At 35.5% G+C, this 20,998-nt stretch overlaps 1 protein-coding gene across 1 annotated transcript; it reads left to right on the top strand.

The window, feature by feature from the left end:
* Positions 1-702: 702 nt before the first annotated feature.
* On the top strand, positions 703-11,184 carry LOC103488226 (NADH dehydrogenase [ubiquinone] 1 alpha subcomplex subunit 8-B). The gene is made up of 3 exons (XM_008446861.3): positions 703-899; positions 1,022-1,209; positions 10,867-11,184. Exons 2-3 carry the CDS (start codon positions 1,022-1,024, stop codon positions 10,997-10,999), a joined length of 321 nt encoding a protein of 106 aa, XP_008445083.1. The 5' UTR covers positions 703-899; the 3' UTR covers positions 11,000-11,184.
* The last annotated feature ends 9,814 nt before the right edge of the window (positions 11,185-20,998 follow it).

Raw genomic sequence — 20,998 nt, 5'->3', positions numbered from 1 at the left:
ATATGTTATAGATTATAGATATGTCTATGGAGTATTTAACCTTTGTTCAACAAATTAAATTTTAGAAAAGATATATAACCATGTATTTCTCTAACATGAAAATCGTAAAAGAAAATTGCATACGATAGACAAAAAAAAAAAAAAGAAAAAGAAAAAAAAACAACCCATAGCATAAACCTTAAACTTTTATATTTATGTCAAACATGTTAATAAAATTTTAAAATATTTAATAACTTTCGAAACTTTCATTTTTGTGTTGATATTCCTAAATTAAAAAACGTCAAATTCTCAAGTCTAATACACTTTTTAAATTTTAAATTTGTATTTTTCTGTTTGAAAATCATGCTTAATTTTACTTAATTTCTTAACATATGGTTTTCATATCTATTAAGAAAAAGTTGAATTTTTAGCATATTAAAAAAGAATTAAAAACTACTCCTTTTTGTTTTCTTTATTGTGTTTAGTGTCCCATTTTTTCGTTTGGGTGATATTTTTCTTCTTTTCCTCATTTTTAACGAATTCATTTGAACCTCAAGCATAGAACATATAACTTAAAAAGGCATAAGCATTAAACATTGGATATTGAGTAAACTTCTATATCACAATGTGTGGATAATTCTCAGGATCGAATAGTTAAATAAATTCACAAAGTGCTAATCAACTAATGAGAACATTTTCCATCATACCTCAACAATTGGTTGCAGTTTCATTTGGACTCTAAAAATAGAATAAAATTAAAAAATACAAAGGGAAAAAGAGAAAAAAAAAAGGGGGAAAACTCTTCAGTTCATCGGCAGCGTGTAAGTTAGTATTTCTTACCCTAATACTCTACTATCAGGTCTGCATTTCTCTCAGATTCTCACTCTTAGTTTACGGGATTCGACCTAGTGGATTGAAAGGTTTGAAATTTTCTAATTCGGAAACTATTTTTTTCTGGCACGTTGTGGATGCAAAATTTTGTTGCCGATGATACCAAGCTAAATTATCTATGTTTTCTTGTTTTGAATTGATCGAATTAGAGATGGCGAGCGCTGTAGATGCTGCAGGAGATCCTATTCCTACATCGGCGGTGCTAATGTCCTCCTCAAAGCACATTGCGATTAAGTGTCGATCGGAGAATGTGGCGTACCTCCAGTGCAAACAGAAGGATCCCAACCCGGAGAAATGCCTGGACAAAGGCCATCAAGTCACTCGATGCGTCCTCTCCCTGTAAGCGAATAACATTTTACTATTTTCTTTGGCAAAGTACGAATTCCCATTTCTCTGGAAAACTGCTTTAGTTATCATATGATCGTCTTCTGATCTGCTAGCAAATAGGGGGTTGGGAAATACATTGCTTTGGGAATCATATGATTGGAAACACAAGACCAGGAAACTGGAAAGAAAACATGTGCTATTTCTTAGGTTGATACTCATTTATTGGTTAAGTGGAAAATCGCTTCTCTTCCCCTTTTCAATGGTGGTTTGGAGATAAGGTCTCTTAAAAACAAAATTCTTGCTCTTCTCTCGAAATGGCTGTGGAGATTATCGATAGAGAGGAAGGCCCTTTGGAGAAAAGTGGTAAGCAGAATTTGTGGTGAAGGGTCTCTAGGATGGAGGATCTCTCAGCCTAAAGGTTGCTCCAAAAAGAACAGCCCAAGGTTTTCCACCTTTGTTTCGTAACTTTTTTAAACTTAAAGCTGGAAGTGGGCAGGAGATTTGCTTTCAGAAGGATGTGTGGATTGGGGAATCCCTTCATGAAGCTTTTCCATATATTTATAGCTTCTCTTAGGAAAGAGGCAACAGTTGCAGATTGTTGGGTTGATATTAATGAAACGTGGAATTGGGCATTTGGAGAGGCTTCTTTGATTGACAGCTCCAAGCTTGGATTCCTTTGATTGGCAAATTGGATGCTTTTCGCCTGTGTTAAGGTGGACTCATTTGGTGCTCATTTGGTGCTTTCTCTTCTAGAACACTTCTCTTGAAGTTTGGTGGAAATAGGTCGACTCTCAGGCATACTATGACTGATTCAATTTGAAAATTTAAAATTCTTTAGAAGGTGAAGGTGTTTTCTTGTTGTGTCTCACAGGAGCTTTGATACTCAAAATATGATGCAAAAGAAATGTTATTTGACTGCCTTAAGCCTGTCATTGTGCCGGGAATTCTTAGATCATATTTTTCTGCACTGCTTAGTTGCTTGGCAATGCTGGATTTGCCTCTTCAAAGATTTTGGGGTTGACACTTGCCTCCCTCGCTCTGTGAATGAATGATTGTTTGAAGCCATAAATGGTTGGCCCTTGAAAGGTAAAGGCAAGATTCTTTGGAAGTTTGTTGTTGGAGCCACTTTATTGGGTTACTTCTTGAATTGAACATGAGTATCCTACTCTTTCTACTTTTGGAATTCCCAAAGGCCTTTTTGTTCTCCTCTCTTTGAAAGGTGGAATCCCAAAGAAGTTTGAAGTTTTTGCCTAATATCTTTTGCATGAGAAAACCAACACCTTGGATCACATTCGGAGGTGTTCCCCTGTGTTTTTGGTGTTGCTATGGTGTGTTTTGTGCATGGAAGATTCTAAGGATCTTGATAATTTGTTTTGGAATAGCCAATTCGTGCAATTGATCTAGGACCGGTTTTTGGATTACTTTGGGGTTTCTTGTGTTATAATAGAGATTGTAGGTTTATGTCTGAGGAGGTCATGTTGTCCCTTCCTTTTGAGGAAAAGGGGGAAGTTCTTTGGCAAGCTTGTTTTTGGTTTGAAAGAAATGGTAGGATTTTTAGGGGTAGATTGGTCTTGGGATGTTCTGTGGGATACTGTGAGATGCAATACTTCTTTATTTGTGGGTGCTGGTGTCACAAGGTGGAGGTTTTAGGGGTCTGACACGTGGCCTTAATGACTTCTGTAATTATTATTTAGGTGCTGTTCTTTTGGATTGGGAGCCCTTTTTTAGGTTTAGGCCCTTTCATGTGACCTGTTTTTTTTATGCCCGGGTATATCCTTTTATGTTTCTTAGTAAACGTTTAATTTCTTATTAAAAATGAAAGTAAAAAGAAACTTTGAAGGAGTCAGATATGGTTTATGATTTAAGATCAGTAGTGTATGGATTCTGGTATAACTCTCATGGCCAATAATGAAGCCTCTTGAAAGTCTACTGCTTTTTATTGGTGCAAGGATAAACACCCTTTTAATTATTTTAACTTGTCATATTTATTCTCCAATTGGAAATATTTCTTGTAATTGCCTATTGGCTTTTGGGGTTTTTCCGTTCATTAATCAAGGAAATGTTTTTTAACCCTCACGAAAGAGTCATACGAAGAAGCACTATGTTTTTCTATTCTGCACAGAAAAAAGTCCTCATTCACTCGAAAACATCGCCTCCATTCCGTTCTTCTCAAAATTGTATATTTTATAAAAAACATTTTTCAAACTTTCTAGATGACTGTGTAATTGTTGTTTTTGTTAGAATTAGTAGGGCTTTGCCCTTAGAGTATTTTTGGAAAGGATAATATAGAAGATTTTATTTCCTAAATCTTTTCCTTTCTTACTCCTATTGTACTCTATTTATTCTGTCCCTTTGTACCTATTGTATTCATTCATAAGAGAAATAATAAAAACTAAAGTATTGTGGTTTTTCTTCTGGTTCTCGGGTTTTCACGTAAGCCTTGGGTTGTTGTTAATTGTTTTCGATATGGTATTAGAGTAAAGCAATAACGAAACCCTAGAAAATAACCTAGGAGAAACCCAGATCGAAACTGAACCCGTCACTGCCGTCGCCGTGGACGCCGCCATGGAGAAACTGTTCCAAAACCTACCAAAACCGTCGATCTACCCAACGGGAGTGGTGTCGCAGCCGTACGCGCTGTTGTCTGACCAGAAGATGCCTCACGCGCCGCTTCTGTCTGGCGCATGGGCCCACGCGCTGCCGCCTTTTCATCTCACCGCCTAGTCCATTCCCTTCTACGCACCGTCAGATGTCCAACCGTCAAACCCTTCCGACCATCTGCATCCTCATGCGTCGCCTATGAGCTCCGGACAGCAACCCTCAACTGTAAATTTGTCAAATCTGTACAGTAAGCATCTGTTGTATGTTGACTCTTTACAACAACCGTTGTTTTCTGGTAACGGGATTGATCAACCCCAGAACAGATCGGACATCGAAGCGGGCTAGTCTTCGACGCATTCCAAACCAACCGAGTTGTGTATACAAAGATCCCGGTAACTTCGTTCCCTAATTTACCGTCAAATTATATAACTGGCTCTTTGGTTTCGTCTATAGGGAATTTTTCAGGTGAAAAATTAAATGGGCAAAATTATTTCTCTTGGTCCCAATCAATAAAGATGTTCCTCGAAGGTCGCCACCAGTTTGACTTTTTAATTGGAGAGATTGTACGTCCTCCACAAGGAGACGCCTTTGAATGACTCTGGAAAGGGGAAGACTCACTTATTTTGTCCATGCTGATTAATAGTATGGAACCACAGATTGGCAGGCCTCTATTATATGCAGTCACAGCAAAAGATTTGTAGGATACAACTCAGACTCTTTACTCGAAACGACAGAATGCCTCTCGGTTGTATACACTGCAAAAACAGGTCCATAATTGCAAACAAGGGACCCTGGACGTGACTACCTATTTTAACAAGCTCTCTCTCCTCTGGCAAGAGATGGATTTGTGAAGAGAGACAGTTTGGGACACACCAAATGACGGTACACAATATGCTAAACTTGAAGAGGCTGACCGTACTTATGACTTCCTTGCAGGACTTAATCCCAAATTTGATACTGTTTGTGGTCGTATGCTCGGACAAAGACCTCTTCACTCTCTAATGGAAGTTTGTTTTGAAGTCCGCATGGAAGAGGATCGCACTAATGCCATGGGTGTACTGACTACCCCTACCATTGACTCCGTTGCCTTTAGCGTTCGGTCCTCAAATCATGATAGTGACAAGAATAATGGGAAGTCAATCCTTGTGTGTGAGCACTGCAAGAAACAATGGCACACCAAGGATCAGTGTTGGAAACTCCATGTCGTCCCTCAGGATGTAAGAAACGGTCCTCCAATGAGAAACAAAACTCAGGATGTGCCTTTAATTAGTGATACTACCCGTGCTAGCACTTCTCAATCAACTGGTCCTACTGCGAGCCAGACCAAGACTCTGACTTTGGGTACCATTGCTCAGTCAGGTATGCCTCAGTCCCTTGGGCTTATTAACGTTGATGGGAAGAATCCCTGGATCTCAGACTCGGGGATTACAAATCACTTGACAGGTTCTTCGGAACACTTTATCTCGTATGTCCCGTGTGCCGGTAATGAAAAAATCCAAATAGCCGATGACTCTCTACCTCTGATCGCTGGCAAAGGACAAATAGTTCCCTTTGACGGTTTTGCTCTCTAGAATGTTTTGCATGTCCCTACACCGTCTTACAATTTGTTATCTATAAGCAAGATCGCTCGTGAGTTGTATTGTAAAGCTATCTTCTTACCTGAATCGATTTATTTTCAGGACATGAGCTTGGGGAGGACGGTTGGCACTGCCCGGCATAGCAGGGGACTTTACATTCTTGATGATGATACTTCCTGTAGTAGTTTGTCTAGAGTTAGTTTACTGTCATCCTACTTTAGCACTTCTGAACAAGATTGTATGTTGTGGCATTTTCGACTGGGCCACCCAAACTTTACATATATGCAATATTTATTTCCCCACATTTTTTCTAAACTTGATGTCTCTTTTCTATCTTGTGATGTATGTATCCGGGCAAACAACATCGAGTCTCTTTTTCCTCACAACCATATAAACCTACGCAACCGTTTACCCTCATCCATAGTGACGTTTGGGGTCCTTCCAAGGTCACCACCTCATCGGGAAAGCGGTGGTTTGTAAATTTCATCGATGACCATACCCGTCTTACTTGGGTCTACCTTATTATAGATAAATCCGAGGTTTCATCCCACATTTTTTCTAAACTTGATGTCTCTTCTCTATCTTGTGATGTATGTATCCCGGCAAACAACATCGAGTCTCTTTTTCCTCACAACCATATAAACCTACGCAACCGTTTACCCTCATCCATAGTGACGTTTGGGGTCCTTCCAAGGTCACCACCTCATCGGGAAAGCGGTGGTTTGTAAATTTCATCGATGACCATACCCGTCTTACTTGGGTCTACCTTATTACAGATAAATCCGAGGTTTCATCCATTTTTCAAAACTTCTATCATACTGTTGAAACACAATTCCATACAAAAATTGCAATTCTTCGGAGTGATAATGGTCGGGAATTTCAAAACCATAACCTTAGTGAATTTCTAGCCTCCAAGGGGATTGTTCACCAAACCTTGTGTGCCTACACACCTCAACAAAATGGAGTGGCCGAACGAAAAAATCGTCACCTTGTGGAAGTAGCTCGTTCCCTTATGCTTTCTACTTCCCTTCCATCATACCTGTGGGTAGATGCTATTCTTACAGCCGCTCACTTAATCAATAGAATGCCTTCTCGTATCCTCCACCTTCAAACTCCCTTAAATCGTCTTAAGGAGTCGTACCCCTCTACTTTTACCTTGTCTCTGAAGTTCCTCTTCGTGTGTTTGGGTGTACCACTTATGTCCATAATTTTAACCCTAATCAGACCAAATTTATCCCGTCGGGCTCAGGCTTGTGTGTTTGTTGGGTATCCTCTTCACCAGCGCGGTTATAAATGTTTTCACCCGCCGTTTAGGAAATACTTTGTCACTATGGATGTTACTTTCTGTGATAACTGACCCTACTTTCCTGTTAGCCATCTTTAGGGAGAGAGTGTGAGTGAAGAGTCTAACAACACCTTTGAATTTATTGAACCTACTCCTAGTACCGTATCTGACGTTGATCCTTATCCCATAATCTTACCCACAAACCAAGTTCCTTGGAAAACATATTACAGGATGAATCTCAGAAAGGAAGTTAGGTCCCCTACTAGTCAACCGCCGGCTCCAGTCCAAGACTTTGAACCTCCTCGAGACCAAGGTATGAAAAACCTTACAGAACCTTGTACTAATAATACGATGAGTGAGAATGACAGGTCTGATGTTGCTGTTCTTGAAAATATGGAAGAAAAGAACCGTGGTGATGAGATTGAGGTTAGAATAGAAACCAGTAACAATGAAGCTGAACATGGTTATACAAGGAAACTTGATGAGTATGATCTCTCACTTGACATTCTCATTGTTTTGAGAAAAGGTACCAAATCCTGCACTAAACATCCCATTTGAAACTATGTTTCCTATGATAATCTCTCTCTACAGTTTAGAGCGTTTACAACAAGCCTTGACTCTACCATAATACTGAAAAATATCCACATTGCTCTAGAGTGTCCTGAATGGAAAAATGCTGTTATGGAAGGCTATTGAAAAGAATAGAACTTGGGAGATCTGTGCTCTACCCAAGGGACATAAAACTGTAGGATGCAAATGGGTGTTCTCTCTCAAATACAAAGCAGATGGTACGCTTGATAGACACAAGGCAAGGTTAGTTGCAAAGGAATTTACTCAGACTTATGGTATTGACTATTCAAAAACCTTTTCTTCAGTTGCTAAGTTGAATACTGTTAGAGTCCTGCTATCTATTGTTGTGAACAAAGATTGGCCTCTTTACCAACTGGATGTTAAGAATGCTTTTTTGAATGGAGACCTTGTGGAGGAAGTCTACATGAGCCCGTCACGATTTGAAGCCCAATTTGGTCAGCAAGTGTATAAACTCCAGAAATCCCTATATAGTCTGAAATAGTCTCCGAGAGCATGGTTTGACAGATTCATTACCTTTGTCAAGTCCCAAGGATACAGTCAAGGGCACTTTGACCATACTTTATTTTAAAAGGTTTCCAAGACAGGGAAGATTGTTATTCTAATAATTTATGTGGATGACATTGTTTTGACTGGAGATGATCAAACAGAAATCAGTCAACTAAAGCAGAGAATGGGTGATGAATTTGAAATCAAGGATTTGGGAAATTTGAAATATTTCCTTGGAATGGAGGCGGCCAGATCAAAAGAAGGTATCTCTGTGTCTCAGAGAAAATACACCCTTGATTTGCTAACCGAGACGGGTATGTTGGGATGTTGTCCTGCTGATACTCCTATTGAATTCAACTCCTATTGAATTCAACTGTAAACTAGGAAACTTTGATGATCAAGTTCCAGTTGATAAAGAACAATATCAGTGCCTCGTAGGTAAATTAATTTACTTATCCCATACTCGTCCTGATATTTCTTTTGCTGTGAGTGTTGTCAGCTAGTTTATGCAGACTTTTTATGAGAAACATTTGGAAGCTGTTAACAGAATTTTGAGATACTTGAAAAATACACCTGGTAAAGGATTGATGTTTAGAAAAACAAATAGTAAGACCATTGAGGCATATATTGACTCGAATTCAGCAGGATCTATTGTTGACTACCTCCGGTTATTGTACCTTTGTTTGGGGCAATCTTGTAACTTGGAGGAGTAAGAAGCAAAGTATTGTGGCCAGGAGCAGTGCTAAGGCTGAATACAGAGCTATGAGTTTGGAAATATGTGAGAAAATTTGGCTCCGGAAAGTTTTGTCAGATCTTCATCAGAAATGTGAAACACCATTGAAGCTTTTTTGTGATAATAAAGCCGCTATTAGTATTGCTAACAACCCAGTTCAATATGATAGAACTAAACATGTTGAGATTGATCGACATTTCATCAAAGAAAGACTTGACAGTGGAAGCATATGCATTCCGTACATTCCTTCAAGTCAACAGGTTGCTGATGTTCTCACCAAAGGGTTTCTCAGACCACACTTCGACCTTTGTGTTAGCAAGTTGGGACTCATTGATATTTACGTCCCAACTTGAGGGGAGTGTTAGAATTAGTAGGGCTTTGCCCTTAGAGTATTTTTGGAAAGAATAATATAGAAGATTTTATTTCCTAAATCTTTCCTAAATTTTTTCCTTTCTTACTCCTATTGTAATCTATTTATTCTCTCCCTTTGTACTTATTGTATTCATTCATAAGAGAAATAATAAAAACTAAAGTATCGTGGTTTTTTTCCCGGTTCTCGGGTTTCCACGTAAGCCTCGGGTTGTTGTTAATTGCTTTCAATAGTTTTAGTTTACGAGAATAATTCAAGGATGCCAGCCATGGCCTAGTAACAGGTGGACTGAATAGAATAAACTAATTTCTAACAAGCTAGCTTGTTTAGTGAAGATTATTTCATGGATCACTAAAGGATTGTTTTCACTATTATTTTAACTATCTGTAAATGTGGAGCATATGAGCACTAGATTTTTTAGAATAAACAACCTAGTTGGTTTGACCGGTTTGAACATTTCAAGTTTAGCTGGATTGAAAACCTCAAATGGTGTTCCTTATAAGATTTTATTGATTATTTATCTTTCTAGAATATTTGTTTGAATTGAGATGCTTTCATGTTCCAAATTTAGTTGATATTTCTCTCTTCTTTTTGTCCACTCCCTTTGGATGTTTGTATAACTGAACTTTTTTGTTCGTTTGTTTGTTTAATTTCCTTTGATCGATAGATTTTGTATCTGTTTAAAAGAAGAAAAAATCATGGATATAAGTGAATGTTATTAGAAATATGTGGGGTTAGATGACAATTATAAATGAACAATTTTACTTTCACAATTTTTGGATGCAAAAGCTTTGCTTGATCGTCTAAATGCTTGATCAATTATAATTACTGCACATCTGAATACTTTTTATGTTGAGACTTTTTATTTGTGAGGGATTTGTAATTATCTCGGTTTTCCATTTTTGTTCCTAAGTTCTACCTTTTAAGTTGTCAGAAATGAATCCTTCTGCAGCGTTGGGTATAGGGGTATTTCAGTGGTTGAATAGGTGGCTGTGGAATAGTGAACCTAATAGATGATGAAGATAATTCTGATTCTGCGTCGTTTTCTTGTTTTCCTATGGATTATTTGCACTACTGTTTTTCGATTGGAAAATAAGAAATATGGCATTTCATTAGATAAATGAAGTTCAACAGGGGTGGAGAGCCAACCCCACAAAGGGGGCAGGTTGTACCAAATCCCTTTAATTAGCTGAAATTTCATAAAAGTGTAGTAAATAAATTTTGGAAGGTACACTACGAACTAAGGATATTGGTATGATGGGCCCTAACCCCTAAACTGATTAAAATATTCAAAACATTTAATGACTTATTGAATTGCAATTGCAAGTTATTTGTTTTTTTTTTTTTTTTTTTTTTTTTTTTTTTTTTATAGAAATAACTGCTTTCAGAGTATATGTTTTTCTCCGAGTTAAAAGTTATCTTTTCAACCATTAACATCATACATTACTTTTTGTGACTGCTATAGAATAGTTCTTCACAATGCATTTTATAGTTTATGAAAAACAGAAAAAGGAAGAATATCCATTTTTCTTTAGTTTGTTGATGTTTTCTTTTTTTTTCACCAATCTTTTTTGCCTCTTTCCCCTGGTTGGTTTGGCTGTGTCAACTTTTAGCGCATGAGACTGCAGGCACTACTCATTACCATTCTCTATTTTATTGTCTTCTAAAATTATTCCCCATTCCACTTTTTTCACTTTTTTAGCTGGATATTTTGTGAGAGACATCCTTTCATTTCATTTTTTGCATTCACTCTCATCATACAATCACTTGCCGTACCTCTCATCAGTTTCACATCTGACAACTATACCTGTTTATACCTAATATCTGCATCGGTTTGAGAGGTTTAATTCCCTTCCTGTCGAGTTTCGTAACTAGATATTTTTGTAGTTGTGGTCTTGATTTGATTCAATTAGATTAGAATCCGTTTTTTATGTATTTGTATGTTCTTTTATTTTGTTCAACGAAAGTTTGGTTTCTTAAAAAGGAAAAGAAAATTAATTAATGGAAAGTCTGCTTTTGTTTTCAGGCTTAAAGATCTTCATCAAAGGTGCACGAAAGAGATGGATGCGTATGTTGGGTGTATGTACTACCATACTAATGAGTTCGATTTATGTCGCAAAGAGCAGGAAGCATTTGAGAAAGGTTGTCCCTTGGAATGATCTTCATACATGTGAACTGTTTCCAATAAAAATTTCTTGTTTGCAAAATGAGCAAGTACTGTTGTTATTCCCTTCCCTCTTTGAGTTAACCTTATGTTCTTCAAACAATCCACTACTTTGTGTATGTCTCGGATTGCGAACCCGATACATTGTTGCAAACAAAAGATAAACAAATCTTTTTGCCATCGCCTTCTCTGTTTATTGTCATTCGTAATCTATCTCTATTGCTTCTTAAAGTTTTCCTATTCAAAATATATGGTGATTTGCTTCATGAGAATTGATGTAGAAATTCATGTCCAATTTGTTTTTGTGAAGTCCGGTTGATGTTGATAACTTGCCTTCAATTCTAGCACTGAAGTTCAACCAACGAATGCATTGATATTTGAGAGCACACTTGGTTTTGATTTCTCGGCATCTCATAAAATATCAGCTTCGTGATTCATTTGGTTTGAGTTCTTTTTTAAAAAAAAGAAAAAAGAATAGATGTTTGGATTACTTTTTTAAAGTGTAAATTTGAAAAAGAGAATCATTTTTATAAAAATTGAGGTGTTTGATAACTTTTTTAAATAATTTTTTTAAAAATGAGATTAAAAAATAATTCATTTTAAAGAAAATACTCAAAATTGATTTTGGAGAAAATAAGTTTATATATATATAAAATTTATAAAAAAATCTAATCAAATATTTAGGTATTTAAATTTTGAGTTTTTTTTTTTTTTAATGTTTAAAAGAAAATATATTCTTGAATTGCAACTTAGTACTAAAGTACGTGATTAATCATAAAATGATAAACCTCATTCAAAGCATAATTTTAGTTATACCATTATGCAAACTCAAAATTGCATTTAAAACTGTGAAGTGTCGGTGCGATTGGTGAAGGTTCGCATTAGTCTAAACACTTTAATAAAAGATGATTTTCATAGATAAAATTTACTTTGGCCATTATAAAAGGTATATTTCATCCGTCAAAACCAATTTCGGTGCTATAAAAATTCTATTGAAAAGAGATGATTAAATATTTATTTAATTTTGAGTTATTAAAACCATAAATCACTCCAAACATGACAATTGATTTTTACTAATTTAAATTCACTCTATAAGTCAAGAGCATATCATAGTAATTTATTTAACACATTTTACTAGAAGATATCAAGGGGTAAACAATTAATCTCCATAGAATATTAATGGAAAATTGCCAAAAATAGGTTAAAAAGGAGGGTTAAATGACTTTTGGGATAACTTTTCAAAATGAAGAGTTTTAGGACAATTTACTTGTGAATGGATAAAAATGTCCATTGAATTTCTCTCTCTTTTCCTTTCCCTCTTCCCACGTTCGCTTCCCTTCTCTTTCGCGTAGAACACCTAAAGTAAAAAAAAAAAAAAAAAAAAACTTCTTTTGTTGGCTTTTGAAATTTTCCGTTTTTGAAATTTTCCGCTCTGCTCTTCGAAGATACTCCGACTGTTCGTCGGTCCTCCAGTGCATTTCGTCGCTTCTCCTTTTCGAACCATTCAATCAACTTTAAGCGTTTTCTTTTATTTCGGTGAGTTTTATCTCTAACCCATTTTCAATTTATTTGCTGTAAATGTTTGGTTTAGGTATTTGTTGTGAGTTTCATCCGTCTAGTTTAGGCTTTTTTGGAATCGACTTATTTGCTGGAAATTAGTTTAGTCAAAGTTTGGTTTAGGTTCTTAGAAAGTTAAATGGGTAGTGAAATGAATTGAAGTTAAATATAGTTGGCATTTTGCTCCTTTTTCTTTAGATCCCTTCTTTAACTTTGAATTTGTTCCTTTTTATTCATGCTTCAATTATGACATCGACATCGACCGATGGACCTGTGTACAAGATTAATCCTTCCCATCATTTTTATGCCCAAGTAAGTTGTTTGTCTCATTTAGAAAAGACAACACATAATATTAAGGTCAAACTAAAACTCTATCAATTAGCCTTATTTAGGAAAACAAAGTTTGGGCACTTTTTGGACCTAAATATTGTTTTTAATGGGCCACTCATCCACTACTTATTGTTAAGGGAGGTGGAAGATAAAGGAAATGATTATATAAGTTTCTTACTAGGGGACGTTGTTTATACTTTCGGTAGGAGAGAGTTTAACATCATAACGGGTCAATGTGGTCCTAAAGAGGAGTCTATTCAGTTGGTTGGGAATAGTAGATTATTGGAGAAGTTTTTCAAAGACAAGGAGTGTATTTATCCAAGCGACTTAGAGGATATATTTTTGGAATACGAGGGTGATGACAATGATATTGTGAAATTAGCTTTAGTCTACTTTATAGAGCTATCTTTGTTAGGAAAAGATAGGCGAACCAAAGTCGACATTGGTTTTTTCAAGATTGTTGATGATTGGAATACATTTAATAATCATGATTGGGACGAGATTGTTTTTGGACGCACGCTAAGTGCCTTGAAAAAAAGCCTTGGACAAGCAATATGCCAAGAGAAATAAGAAATCAACTAAGACAAAAAAATATACTATCAATGGATTTCCACATGCATTACAGGTATGTGACTTCTTACTTCAAAACTTATGCATACATTTAAAATTAAACGATCGTTGAGTTATTTTAAACGATCGTTTAGTTATGTTAAACGATCGTTTAGTTATATTTAAACGATTGTGAAACCACTTTTTTATATATTTATATATATCTTGTGGCATTTCCTAAACTTGTTTGTCAAATGTGAATAGGTTTGGACATATGAGTCTATACCAACCATCATTGGATGTGGTGTAGATAAAGTAAACGATGATGTCATACCACGAATGCTGAGGTGGGTGTGCCAATAATCACCAAAGTCCCAAACTATAAGCCAGGTGTTTGACTCGCCAATGGTAAGTAGCAAGCAATAGTAACTAACTTAAGATCGTATGATTTTGTGCTTATTTCTTTGTCCTAAATACATTTTCCTTTTCTCTTTGTAGTTGATAATTAAGGCGGTCATTGAGATGACACCTGAAGAGGAGCAGTTGTTGCTTCAGGTGAACTTTTTGAAAACCTCCGCTCATCTACCATTGTTCAGTTGAAGAATGGTGGTTTAAAAAAAGGAAGAGAAGTTGTTAATGATGAAGGTGACTTCAAAAAGAGTAAGAAACAGAAGTCAAAGTCTAAGGAGAAAAGGCTATTCGGAATCTCCAAGATCGAGTAGAGGTTGTTGAAGGGCAACTTAATAGTATAAAATTAGATATTGATGAATTGAAGGTCACAATGTTAACCATATTGAAGCACATTGAACTTCAAATAAAGGTTAGGAATCAAACTGTTAATTGTATTGACGTTAGTTGTTTCATATTTGGTAATTACTCATACGTTAAGTTGCATGTTTTCGCTAATCTTGATGTTTACTTTCTATTGTTATCCACACTAATTTATTTTGAGGTTTCATAGGGTGACAAAGGAGACCGCAAGAGGTTTGAAGGCCTAGTAGATCATACACTAGAAAGTGAAGAAGTGGATAATGTTAAGACCGAAGATGTTGACACAGGTGGTACCCCTAATTGGTTGAGGATGACACAAGTAATAGGGCGAAACGCATTGAACTTATAAAGAAGGTTTGGTTCCATGTTCTTGCTAATATTGATGTTTAATTTCTATCATTATCCACACTAAGGCATTATGAGCTTCTATAGGGCGACGGAGATGTTCACACCATCGGTACCCCTCCTTGGTTGAGGTTTAATATTGAGTTAGAGAAGCCAATCGACATGTTGGAGAAGAAGGTTGAGATTGGTTTACATGAGCTAATAGATGTCGTTGACGATGAGGTTGAAATTGAGGGCAGTGGGAAAAAACTTCGTACTCATTTTGATTCAGACGTCACAAAGATAGAACCATTTTCCACTCAACGACCACACGTTCGGCCCGCCCGTAGGAAGCGTGCAAGTGTTTACCTATCAATCCCATTCACAACTCTACCTAAATGGTCTATGACATCAACCACCACTACCTCTCAGTGTGAACCAATTGTTTATGATCCTATGCATAAAATACTTGATGTCGATTTAGATAGACTTCGAGTTTGGATTACAGACAAGCGTACAAACGATGAGGTGCGTGAAATCTTTCATAGAAAAAAATCGAAGATATTTTTCAGAGACTTGTTTATATGTCGCCAGTGGTTGACGGATGAGGTAAGAGATTATCTTATTATTTATGCCATTATAATTTTTTTATTGTTATGGTTCTATACATTGAGTGCTTACTTTTGTTTCTATTAGCATTTGGATGCACTTTTTCTTTTCATTCGCTTCAAGATTAAGACAGCCGGGATACCTTCTGCTCAAAACTTTACAACTACAGACACAATCTTTATGGTTTGGAATCGTCACGTTACTTTATGTGTGTATTTGTGTTTGATATTTGTCTTTCGGTCTGATATTTGCGTTTGTATGTTTTTCTTTGCAGCGCATTTTAGTTGCGAAGTGGCCCCAATACAAAGAATGTATTAAAGAGAATCGCCCGTTTGACTGGAAGGAAGAGTATAGGTTGGTTGACTATGTTGTCGGGTCAAAAGAGGACTTCCAAGATCCTTGGGCAAGTGTTGATTACGTTTTCTCTCTATTCAATGTCCATGCCAACCATTGGGTTCTATTATGCTTGGATTTGGTAAGTTGTCAAGTCAAGGTATGAGATTCGCTTCCGTCACTTACGACTGCCGAAGAGATGAGAAACATATTACTATCGATTCGAGAGTTGGTGCCAAATTTGTTAGATAGTACTGGATTCTTTGCTAGGAGAGGTGGATCATCGACATACAAGGAACCTTAGCCAGTTGTCATTGTCGACTCCATTCCACTACTACGAAATAATAGTGATTGTGGCGTATTCACCATTAAGTATTTTGATTTAGATACATTATGTCAAGAAAACATGTCGTACTTCAGAAAATAATTAGCATTTCAATTATGGACCAACACTCCTATGTGTTGAATTTTGTTGCGAGATTTGTAGTAGTTGTATATCATGTATGTTACGAAATATGTATATAAATCACAAGTATCGATTATTCTCTATGTTGCAAAACTACTTGTAGGTAAACGATCGCTTAATATTTTTTATAATTTTAAGAAGATCGGTTAGACTTTACTAAACGATCGCTTAAAGATATGTGCACGATCTTTTACATTAGTTTGATACATATAAACGATCGCTTAATATTCTTCACCTGAACGTTTAGGAATCACCTGAACGATTAGAAAATCGCTTAATATTCTTTTAGATATTAGTGTAGTTTCTATAAACGATTGCTTAATAATTTTTATGTTTATTAAGAAGATTGTTTAGACTTTACTAAACGATCGCTTAAAGATATATGCGCAATGAATATTTCTTTACACGAATGTTTTGTGATATGTATCTAAACGAATACAAATATTAACTCAAAAGTACAAGAACCTAATATATATTTATTTACCAAAAGTATTTATTCGCCCAAAGTTCCAGTACATACTGTTGTCTAAACAATTTCATATTTGGCACAGTTAGACACCATGGTCAGTTTCAGTTACAAGGCATTCAATAAATTTAGAACAGAAAATACCATAATCCAGTGAATGCCCTTTCTGTAATGTGGTTTTCGATCTGCGTACTGGCCAAGGGCTATATTTAAATCGTTCTGAATAGAGGTTCACTCCAATTGTAATTTGCGAGTGAGGCGATGCATCGTGCAAGCATTTGAAGAGCTTGATCAACAAGTTTCTGCTCAACATAATTTGGCATTGAGTCAAACACGTAGATCTTGCATTTTCTCATATCAGCTGCAATAGCCAACCAGTGTTCTTTTATGTTGATGCAGTGAATCACGTAGTTGACATCTTCCCACCCTGGTTTTTCTTCGACATCACCAACAGCTGTGTCAAAATAGTATTCCAAATCTTTTTCTGCCCATATATTTAAGTGTGTTGTTGTGTCTGTCCATTCAGCTTTTTTATTGTCTGGTGTCACTAGATGAGTATCAAAAATATGTTGCCAAACTATGCAGTCTGGTTTATTGATTCCAGTCTTGAAGAATAAGTAAAAAAATTTAGTCAGAATATAATGATGCAGTATAACTTCTATACAAAAAAAAATAAAGAATAACAACTTACTATAAACGCGGAATCTAATATTCTAAAAGTACGCTTGCAAAGTTGCTTGAGATGCAACATTTTCTCCTGCAAGTGGGATAATAGTAAATTCATGGTCTACAAAGAAAATTAAACGATCGTTTAGTGAATGAAAGGAGAGTATAAACGATCGTTTAAAAAATGTACATGTGATCGTTTACTTACTAAGCGAGTGTGTAGTATATATATAAACGATTGTTTAGTTAATATAAGTGATCATTTAGAAAATACGAGTGATCGTTTACATATAAAATGAAATTTGGAAAGAGTACTTACGTCTTCAAGTATCCATGTGTTTTCTTCAAGCTGTTTGAAAAAAATATTTCTTTCTGGTTGTAGAGACTACTTTCCTTTCTTCATTAGTTGTTTTTCTTGATCTTTTCCATTCTAAGTATGCCTTCCATAATTTTGGATCCACTTGTCACATGAGATTATATCTATCTACATCTTTGATTTCGACATCTGGGACAGGTATTGTAGATTTTCATATGATCTTAGTAGATGTTGTGGGTGGATTAACTTGTTTATCTTCATCAGACATCTTTTTATTTACTATTTTACATAGCTTTCTTCTCTTTATTGGTTTTTGTTGTTCATCTTTATCAGGTACCGTTACTAGTTTTTTTTCAACCAAAATAACTGCTTCATCATTTTTTCTAATCTCAACCTGTTGTTTTGTTGTTTCCTGCAATGTATGATATTACACAAGTAACAAACTATTAATTCAAAGGACTACAAATTTGTTGTGTATACATACTAGTTGAGATTCTTCATTTACAACTGAAATTGATGGTGGCACTTCATGAATTTGTACAGTTTGATCCAATAGAGCCATTTCACAAAGTGCAAGAGGTTGGCTCACAAGTGGAAGGGTAGTAATCATTTCTGGCAGGTCTTTTTCTTTCTAACTTTGAGCATTTAGATTATCCGATATATATCTTATAGTTATTAGCAAGTCTGCATCCCTGCCGTATATGCTTATATCACTACCAGATTCCTCTTGATGTTCCCTAAATAAAATGAGAAAAAAAAATGAGAATAAGAAAAAATACAGTTGTCACTTATTTAGAATGTAAGCAATTTTCAACATTATAAAGTAGTAAACAATGAATGAAATATTAACCTTTGAGTTCCCTCTTGATGTTCAGTATGTTGTTCTTCAACATATGCTTGGTTACTGATGATCATATCTTCTCTATTCTTATCATCATCATTGTCATTCTGATGAGTATGATCATTCTCTTGATTTTCATTTTGATTCTAATAAACAAATAAAAACGAAAATAAAATTAAAAAACAATGTATTGTTAAACGATCGCATAACTTTGATAAACGATCATGTAACTTTGATAAACGATCGTGTAACTTTGATAAACGATCATGTATATAATGTATTCTGAAAACAAATTTTACCTGGATCAATCTCTCGAACATCTGCTTCATTTCAAACAGTTCCAATGGCTGCTTTCTGATTGTGTCATCCATCCTACAAACTATAGAAGTCAATATGGATAAATTCTTACGAACTTCTTTTATTTCGTTCTTTAGTTTCTTGTAGGATTTTGAATGACTTTGTTGTTCTTCGTCATTGGACTTCTTTAATCTGCAACGTTTCTTGTTGGTGATTGGATGCATTTCAGATTGTTCAGCCACTATTTGACTTTGTTTCCTTTGTGGTGACAGTTGTGGAGATGAGTCTGATTGCTCCAATGATTTGTTGTTCATTGCATGATTAGGAGTATTGGTATCATTGTTGTTAATATCTCGAATGGATTCATCGTCCTCCATTTGCATGTTATCATCCCCTCGAATTCGACTCTTCATGAAAGCTTTCTCTTGGGTTGGCAGCTTCAGTTTATGTTTAACAACAGTCTGCAATGTAATCATATTAAACGATCGTGTAATTGTATTAAACGATCGCTGACAAGTTTTACTTACATTTTTGTTGTCAAATATGTTCTTCTGCAACATTTTGTAAGATGAGCTTGTGTACAATTTCATCTCAATATCCTAAGGATTAATCCCTTGTTATTTCTTGTGGCCAGGTGCTCACTTGCAATTGAGAGTACTTCATAAGCCCACACCTACAACATTTAAACAAATAGCATTTAATTAAAGTGTATAAACAAATAAAAATCACCTGAAAAGCAAGCACGTAGCCTTTGATGTTGTAGTATGCCACTGTTTTGGAACTTGTTGTCTTCTTTAGCTCGTATGCTTCTTTTTTCCCTTGTAGACTTGTCTTTAAACTGTTGAGCAGACGAGTGTAGAAGAAAGTTGACCAATCGAAGCTTTTAAATGTTTCTTCATCATCAACTCTTTCCAAAATATTCATGTCAAACTGTGTTTTCTTATCCTTCCCGATCATCACAGTTTCTATAAAGACAGCCAAGGCAACCTTCACAGCATCGTCATCATTTGTAAACTCAAAATTCTTGAAAATTTCCTCAATTTCCAAGCATGTTATTAGTTTTTTATTTTCTGATTCGAATAGAAGGTTTTGTAGGCGCTTGTTATCAAAATCTTTCTCCAATGTTGTGTTTGTTGGCCACAATCCAGTTATGATGTTGAATTCCTTTTAGGTGAAACGGACGTTCTTTCCCAAAACTGAAAAACAGATTCCATCTGCGTTACCGTCTTCAGGTATCTGCCTCAGTAAGAAATGATGGATCAACTGGCCATTGAAGACCATGTTGACATTCAGCAATGGACCAAAAATTGTTTTATCGAACATTTGCAGTTATTCCTTGGTTAGTTTATCCTTAATAAGACTGCCGATCTTGTGCACTTGGTATGAGACAGTGGCAGGAAAATACTTGTTGCTACGTACATCCATCCTGAAAATATAGTTAGTCGACAAGTAATAAATTTAACAATTTGGAGAATAGAATTTTAAACGAATCTGAAACCCTAAACGCTTGACAATAAGAATTTAAGAACAGAACGATAGTTTTTCAAGACAGAAGTCGAAACGTTTGAAATATAAAGAAAGGAAAAGTGTAACGTTATAGTAGGAAAAGTTCAGGTTAATACATTTTGATGTTGAAGAAAAAATGGATTAAGACATAAATGGTCTGAGAGAAAAATGGACTGAGTGATTAGTGCGGTTGTGTATTGCGAAGTGACGGAAAACGAAGAAGGCATAACGTATATATTCGTTGTTTTTACCAAAGAGGCAATATTGTAAATTCGCATACTTTTTTTAAAATGTTGAATCGCATTCTTGGATGTTTAATATATATAAACGATCGTGTAATTATTTCAAAACGATCTTTTAAATATGTATATACGATCATGAAAGCAGCTGTGTAGCAAATAATTAAAAAATATATAAATTAAAGAATTACAAACTAAATGAACAGTTGTGTGAAATATAAAAACGATCATTTAATAAAATTAAACGATCGTTTAGTTTTTTTTTAAACGATCGTTTAGTTGTTTTCAAACGATCGTTTGGTTGTTTTAAACGATCATTTGGTTGTTTTTAAACGATCGTTTGGTTGTTTTTAAAAGATCGTTTAGTTATTTTTAAACGATCATGAAACCAATTTTTTGTGTTCCTAAATGAATAAGCCAATTGTTATTTTTGTCTTTTTCATTTATCTGGAAGCACATAAAGTAAGAATGTTGGGAGACAGTATTAAGAAAACACATCATTAACAAACATTCATTAATTAGTGTAATAATTAGTACATTGGTAGAGAAATTTCTAATCGTGTATGCTCGACTTCTCGGTATATGAAATTGGATTGGTACACGTTAATCTGTTGTGACCTATTTGTTTACACCGACCACACTTATGCAATTTCAGAGCTTCACCAGCACTTGGAATCCTCTTTTTCTTCAGTCGACCAACTCTTTTAACTACTTTCGGAGGTAA

This window comes from Cucumis melo, chromosome 12, assembly GCF_025177605.1.
Source record: "Cucumis melo cultivar AY chromosome 12, USDA_Cmelo_AY_1.0, whole genome shotgun sequence".
Classification (NCBI taxonomy): domain Eukaryota; kingdom Viridiplantae; phylum Streptophyta; class Magnoliopsida; order Cucurbitales; family Cucurbitaceae; genus Cucumis; species Cucumis melo.
Note: the sequence above shows the minus strand (reverse complement) of the source record. Positions and strands in the feature narration are given on the sequence as shown.

Bases quoted from the DNA above. Each gene is read 5' to 3' on its own strand.
- LOC103488226 (XM_008446861.3), top strand. From the start codon at position 1,022: ATGGCGAGCGCTGTAGATGCTGCAGGAGATCCTATTCCTACATCGGCG. The intron at 1,210-10,866 runs GTAAGCGAATAA...TTTTGTTTTCAG, and splicing joins ACTCGATGCGTCCTCTCCCT to GCTTAAAGATCTTCATCAAA.